We start from the raw sequence: 7,627 nt of genomic DNA on the forward strand, positions 1-7,627 counted from the left end.
ATCAAAATACCAATAATCAAACATCAACACAGAAACTTAAATTAAAATACCAATAATCAAACATCAACACACAGGATAGAGAAAACCCAAATACTAATAATAATAATCTCAATAGAGAAAAGAAAAGGAAATACTCGAATGGCAACAGAGAAATGAAGGTCAAAATAATTATCAAACATCAACAGAGAAGAATAATTTCAAATATACATTATCATCAACAGAGAAGAAAAGTCTGAGCAACAAGAAAGCAAAACTAGTTTCTACAGTTTATTGTTTGAAAGGGAAAGGGGGGAGATGGAGTCACTGCTATTGATCGAGTCCAATCGTCATCGAAGGCCTGAACCCTGTCCTGCAACGTCACAACCAATGGGCAGTAGAGATCAAAAACTGGTTGCCACGTCACAGGTCTGTATGATGTGGCACGAGCTATTGGTCTCCACTGCCCACAGGCTGTGACGTCGCAGGTCCAGTGTTGAGGCCTACAATAACGTCTGGTCTCGTGTTGATCACGTTGGAAACACGCTATGGATGCCACTACAATCTTTGTTTTTAAAGTTACTGTTATACTTAGAGTGGATAATATCTAATAAAGTCATGGCACATAACTCTGGCATGCTAGAAACGCTGAGTTATCATCCGTGTACAGCTGATTGTAACGTACGATATATCGGAATTAACCATTTTGCTTTCAGTAGAGAATGTTGGTGCATGAATGATTTCAGGTAACTTCTTATTCCATACTGCTTTTCTTTCTTTGTTCAAATCTTTCCATCACTGTTGAAGTGAATGAGAGTAGAGGGCCCTTTACAGAAGATGTTCTTTCTGCTTAATATTCCAGCTATTGTTGTTCTTTATCTGGTTTTTCATCCTCGCCTAATGTCTTTGAGTTGTGGTACCTCACCCTGGAGTATTTCTCTTCCTCAAAATCCTCGTCCCCACGGCATTTCAGTTCCCGGAAACAGCAATCGGGGTACTTGCTGACGTTGTTGTTTTCATCATAGTAACACCCTGGGAAATCTTGCAACTGCATGACTCCACAGCTGTAGAAGAGGACACCAGAGTTTGTAATCTAGGTGTTTTCTATGTTTTATCTAAGTTTTATCTAGGTTTTAAAATATTAAAAAAAGTAAAGTTCCCCTTTCAGACCATACGATCTTATTATGGCAGACGATGTTAAGGTTATCTGTTTATTTGGCCAACGGTCAACGTGTAGGGTGTCAGGTGGTCAGTACAATAACCAATTGTCTTTTCTTTCCCCAATACTACGCATATTTACTGTATAACACTTTGCTTATTTTTTTAGAGAAATTAATTCACGTGTTAGCCTGCTAGTTAATTATTCCAGTACTTTGTGAACATTTATTAAGGTCTCGCTGGACACTAGGGTTCCACGAAACACAATTGGGGAAACACTGGTGTATAGTAAAATAGTTTTTACAGCGTACACCCTAATAACGAGAATTGAATTTAATACATATCTTTCATACTATTTGTATCAAAATATATCACCAGAGAATGTTATTGTACTTTTTAGAATATACTCGTTGATACTGCTGCAGGGGTGAACGACTGAATAGACAACACAATACAGCATTGAAGCCTGATAGGTAAACCTGCCGGACCTAGTGAAAAAACCTGATCATTCTCCTAGCCAATGAGAATACTCGTGATGTCTCCTCACCCACCCACCCCCCGCCCCTTGTGGTATTCAGGCGAGACCAAAACTTACAAGACACATTGTTGGCCTCCTTCAGTCGTAGAACGACGATGGTTCATCTCGCGCACTTCCTCATGTGGCTGTGGAGCCTTATTTTGGAGAGACACTCCCGTCCACAAATATCGCACGTTAAGGTGGCTTTTGCTTCGGTGGTAGAGGAGCTGGCCATTTTTCGCATTGTACGTTTTTCTTCCACTGTCCATAGCTTTCTTGGTCACTGTCTCTCTCAAATCTGGTGCGGTGCGGTCTAGAGCTATGTCTTCCCAAATGGTCAGTATTGATGTTCACTGATTTGAGGTTCCGTTTTATTACATCTATGTAACGGAGGTGGGGGCGACCAATTTTTCTAGAGCCAGTCGCGAGTTTTCCGTAGAGGATGACTTTCGGGATGCGATTGTCCTCCATCCGGCGAACATGTCCAAGCCAGCGCAAGTCTGAGGGCTGTAAAGATGCTGGGAATACCTGTTCGCGACACATTAGTGCACGCTAAACACGACACCCTGGCCAAGTAAGCGACGTAACTGTCAGACCTGCAAACACACGCTCGCCACACCCAACATCACCTGTTCTAAAATGACCATCAAGATCAGTGGAAAATTTAACTGTAATAGTAGAGGAGTCATATATGCCATAATATGTTCAAGGTGTCAGATGGTCTATACTGGAAACACAGGCAGGACCTTATATACACCACTCCAATAACACCTTTGAGACATTCGACATTTTTGCAGCTATGTCCATCTCTATTCATAGGGGTACCACTGATCTCCTCGTTTACTGCTATACAACAATGCAATGACAAAAACATCCGTCTGCAGATCGAAAACAAACTTATTTACATGTCAGGCACCCTCCAACCTCACGGGATCAACATCCAACACACTTTTATTTACAATGAGATGGGCACTAACACTGCACCCTTTTCCCATTCATCTTTGCCTGACATCTCCGCCCCCTTCCGATTTCCCGCGCTTTTACACCAGCGTAACACTTTTCTTTTCTGCCTCGATAGAGAACAACATCGGACAGACTATTTTGTGTTAATTGTTGGTCAATTTTTGTTTTGTAGCTGATGAAGACCTCGTGGCCCAAACGTCCTTTGTTTGACTTGGTCCGGCAGGGTCACATATATACATGTTTATTGTATTTCCTTTACACTGACAGCATTAGTCGTAGACAAAAGCGTCTTTCGGAAATATGGCGTTTTATTAAATTCGTCTAACCAATTTTAAAGAAAGTTAAAACTCGGGAATCAATCAACTATTTTATCTCACAGAATACCAAAGTAAAAATAAAATGGCGCGACAGACTCACTCGCTGCACTGAAATCCACTCTCCTCACAAAGACACTGGCCACATTCCTCCAACGGCCAAGTATCACCCGGAGAATAGCCGACCGGACAGGATTCTGGAAGAAAAATTGAATTCATTAGAAAAATCTTCAAAGAGATTTAAATGCAACAAACTTTGATTACTTTATATAGATAGGTCTGGTTCTCGTAAAAACCTTCCTTCACGGAACAGAACCAGAAAAAAAAAGAAGAGGCAGACAGAGAAAGCGATGAGAAGACAATTAAAAAAAGAACGGAAGGGCCTGCCATTAAAAGAGATTCTATGGAAAGGCAAAAGACTAGAGAGGAATGGAGAAAGACGGTCAACGGATCATGTGTGGTGCCCCAACGGTCCAACAGACTAAGGGATAGGTGAAGATGAAAGACAGGATGTAATTTCTGACAAATTTAAATTAAAGAGGTCAAATAGTTCAATAGGTCAAATAGTTCAAGAGGTCAACAAGCTAAGCTAAAGAGTTCGTGGCAGACATGATAACATTGATGGAGTAACAAATGTCAGACTCACATAACAGTTTCTTTAAAATCTATCTAACACTATAAATTCAATAGTACCAGATTGCTTTGATAAAGTACAACGATATATCTAGATCAGGCTTGGTATTTAGTACTTCAAGCGTTGGGGTTTTTTTTTTTTAGCATTTTGATGAGGCAACAAAATTGAAGCCATGAAATGGTAGGACGTAATTATATTCTTCTTTTAAAGATTTATAATTTATAAGATAAGGTTAAGACTTATATATATACATTCGAGTGAAATGTTGCATAAATTACAGGAGTATCTTCTTTATAAATATAGAATTATTCAATTCTCATCCTAGTTTCTTAATCGTTTCAATAAACCTGCTGTTGTTTTTTCCTACTTTCTCAATCATTCTAATAAACTTGTTGTTGTTTTTTTAAGGTTCTAAAAATGTACTTCTATGAATACATAATTAATTATCATAACAAATTGTTATCAATAACTCACCGCGGAAGAAATAAGTGGCGCCCTCAGCAACGGTGAAGAAAGTCAGACAGAACACGAGCACGAAGAGCCAGTTTTTCATGTTGTCAGGCGAGGAGATGACGTCTGCTGATGTAAGGGAAGTAACAGACTAAAACAAGAAGCAGACGTAGTAGCAGGATTATCGGTCATTGAAGTAAAGACTTAGTTCGACCACGATTACCGGCTATACTATCCTCTTCCTAACACACAACATTAAACACCCAATGGACGTACTGAACACACGTAACACTGTGTGTTTAAGATCAAACACCCAATGGACGTACTGATCACACGTAACACTGTGTGTTTAAGATCAAACACCCAATGGACGTACTGATCACACGTAACACTGTGTGTTTAAGATCAAACACCCAATGGACGTACTGATCACACGTTACACCGGGTGTTTAAGATCATCCACCCAATGGACGTACTGAACACACGTAACACTGGGTGCTTAAGATCAAACACCCAATGGACGTACTGATCACACGTTACACCGGGTGTTTAAGATCAAACACCCAATGGACGTACTGATCACACGTTACACCGGGTGTTTAAGATCATCCACCCAATGGACGTACTGAACACACGTAACACTGTGTGTTTAAGATCAAACACCCAATGGACGTACTGAACACACGTAACACTGGGTGTTTAAGATCAAACACCCAATGGACGTACTGAACACACGTAACACTGGGTGTTTAAGATCATCCACCCAATGGACGTACTGAACACACGTAACACTGTGTGTTTAAGATCAAACACCCAATGGACGTACTGATCACACGTAACACTGTGTGTTTAAGATCAAACACCCAATGGACGTACTGATCACACGTAACACTGTGTGTTTAAGATCAAACACCCAATGGACGTACTGATCACACGTTACACCGGGTGTTTAAGCTCATCCACCCAATGGACGTACTGATCACACGTTACACTGGGTGCTTAAGGCGTATCTCTATTGGGCGTGACGGCTGAGGGGTAAAGGGCTTGAAGTTCTCGGGTTCGAATCCCGGATAAAGACTGCGTTTATCGATTTTTGGGATTTTTAGGGCGCCCCTGACTCAACCAAACTTTAAAAGATACCTGACATGCAAAAGTAAAGATGGTTGGTCTTTGTGCTGGCCATATAACATCCTCGTTATCCGGGTACCACAGATACACAACCTTTACAACATCTGCCCGACAAATCCCTAGGTCTTAAACAGGTACTCACTATCTCACTATAATGTAGTTTTAGACTAGCATGCATTTATGCAAATATGTATTTACAAATCAAGAATGTTATAATTCCGGTTTTTCTGCAGAGGATATTCACTATAATGTATCGTAAATTTTAATAATATTGGATCATGGATGATACCTCTTACACATTTACTATTGGATTCAGCCCCTGCTTAACTAGAGTTTTACAATGTAGACATTGTCTTTTAGTAGAATCTAGAGCTAGATACTTCCACTGTGGTACAAAGAATAAAAAGTAATTTTGAAAAAGAGAAATACATGCAAACATATCAGTAAAGCAGTAATTGGATTAATATCAAAAGTTAGGGTTAACTACTTTGTAGATATCTTCACAGGTAGGCTAGATATCCCTAAATTTAAATACATTAGTCTAGAGAATTTAATCTCACGGGTACGGTATACCCATCTAGCTGCATTCTAGAAAAAAAAACTATGTCAAAGTTAGCAGACGATACTTGATGCAAATTTAAATCTAATTATCTCCACTTCTGAAGAAACCTCCGTAATTCATAAGAAAATAGGATTCTAGATCTTAACATCTAGATATATCGGGATCTAATTCAAAAATTTTTAATTGAGGATCTATATGAATCATGATCTTTTCAAGATCTGTCTAGATGTAGATCTAGAGTCAAGATCTATTTTTACTTTGCGGTTTGGATACTACATAAACAATACAGCGGAACTAATGTGTCTATTCGATGCTTACGACAACTCTAGATAAGATGTACAACTGGTCACATTGTATCCAGAGCATGAAATGGGTTGCCTGAATCAGCCACGAAAAAGTAGCAGAATTTAAATCTCTGTCGTCTCTGATTAACAAGTGTCGATGATGTGTGATAGCAGTGATAGTCTCTCTAGAACTAGTTAAAATAAACCCTCGTTACGTAGTGTATCCAGACCGGTATTAGATAACTATAAGATCTAATCTTTATCTACTAGATCTATATCTAGAGTCTAGACTATATTAAATCAAGACCAAATGATCCTATATCTTCTAGATCTAGTGACGAGATCTAACTCAAGATTAGCTCTATTCTAGATCTAGATCTAAACCAAGAAGAGTTAATATTCTAAATTTAAAATTAAGGCAAGGTCAAGGCTATTGTTTTGGCAGTCTTTTTTTTTAATCGCTTCAATGGCATAGATTTGATAGATCTGAAAGAAACCTAGATCTGGGCCTACATGTGGTATAGGTGTAGACTGCAGGCTACAAAGTTCTTATATCAATTTTAGTAGGATTTTGATAGAATGGCAATATATTCTAAATCATTTGTTTTACAAACCTTGCAACTGTGTATGGGTCCCCCTTTTCCCTTCTTAACTGTTGTCATGTCAAAAGGAGGCTAATGCGTCTTGTCGTTCGTCAAAGTGCTCTCCCGTGCAGACGACTTTTTTTTATGCGCATTTCTTCTGTTGGGTTTTTTTTATTACAAAGTAGAGTTGACTCCCACAAGACATTCTGTATGGTGATCTAATTATTTTTTTAATATAACATTCAATTGTTACAAGTTGACCACTTTTAAGGTATACTGATGTATATTTGTGCGACATGAAACTCTTCAAAGGTTGGGAGAAAGAGGCACTGGATAAGATCCACATTGAAAGCTAGTGTAAATGAACATCCTGGATTGCAGATGGAAATACAACTAGCGTTACCCACCGGCTACGCCCGTTGATATCTTCCTATTGTTTATTTCGCTATGGACCCATCACTTTTATTATTTCTTACTTATGACAATAATAATAATAAAGTCCACACTAAATCGTTCCCTATATGCATGCCTTTGGTCATTGAATTCTAGTATCACTTTTGCTTTCAGATCTTAATTAAAATATTTGATAAGCTCCATGACATATTTTTAGCCGGGTCCTTTTTTTTCTTTTTCACTTTATTTTTATTGAAAACACACACACACACACACACACACTTTTGTTAAGTTTCACTAAAACTGCCCGAATTTTAATAATAATAATAATAATAATAATTTATAAAGAGCTTTTAATTCACAATGTATGCTCAAGGCCTACAATAACAGACATAAACACAAGCGTTAGAGTTAAATTGCTAAACTAAGCTGAAAAAAAAAACATGTGTGCAGGTAGGTCTTAATGTTCTTGAAAGTGGTGTAGCATGTTGACTGACTGAGAGTCAATGGGGAGTGAGTTCCAAACCTTTGGTCCGTGCACAGGAAAAGCCCGCAGACCGTAGCTTTTGAGGGAGAAACGCGGCACATCTAGAAGCGTTGAGTCACTGGAACGTAGGGGCTCACTAGGGTTCAAGGGATCTTTGTTTTAGACGCCTTGGTGACA

General features: G+C 38.8%; 1 protein-coding gene across 2 annotated transcripts; it reads right to left on the reverse strand.

Moving 5' to 3' along the window:
* Positions 1 to 254: 254 nt before the first annotated feature.
* On the reverse strand, positions 255 to 6,717 carry LOC106053171 (uncharacterized). Of its 2 annotated transcripts, none has more exons than XM_056031049.1 (4): positions 6,601 to 6,717; positions 4,037 to 4,163; positions 3,032 to 3,125; positions 255 to 1,040 (listed from the first exon to the last, which is right to left on the reverse strand). In XM_056031049.1, exons 1-4 carry the CDS (start codon positions 6,646 to 6,648, stop codon positions 839 to 841), a joined length of 471 nt encoding a protein of 156 aa, XP_055887024.1. In that variant the 5' UTR covers positions 6,649 to 6,717; the 3' UTR covers positions 255 to 838. The 2 variants fall into 2 exon arrangements, with proteins under 2 accessions (XP_055887024.1, XP_055887025.1); XM_056031050.1 differs by having other exon boundaries at positions 4,037 to 4,138; positions 6,601 to 6,671.
* Positions 6,718 to 7,627: the final 910 nt, after the last annotated feature.

The sequence above is a fragment of the Biomphalaria glabrata genome, chromosome 5, assembly GCF_947242115.1.
Source record: "Biomphalaria glabrata chromosome 5, xgBioGlab47.1, whole genome shotgun sequence".
Taxonomy (NCBI): Eukaryota; Metazoa; Mollusca; class Gastropoda; family Planorbidae; genus Biomphalaria; species Biomphalaria glabrata.

Excerpts from the sequence above, each read along its gene's own strand:
- LOC106053171 (XM_056031049.1), bottom strand. The coding sequence starts at position 6,648 with ATGACAACAGTTAAGAAGGGAAAAGGGGGACCCATACACAGTTGCAAG. Across the intron at positions 3,126-4,036 it reads CGCCACTTATTTCTTCCGCG|AATCCTGTCCGGTCGGCTAT; the intron begins GTGAGTTATTGA and ends TTTTTCTTCCAG. Across the intron at positions 1,041-3,031 it reads AGTGGATTTCAGTGCAGCGA|CTGTGGAGTCATGCAGTTGC; the intron begins GTGAGTCTGTCG and ends CCTCTTCTACAG.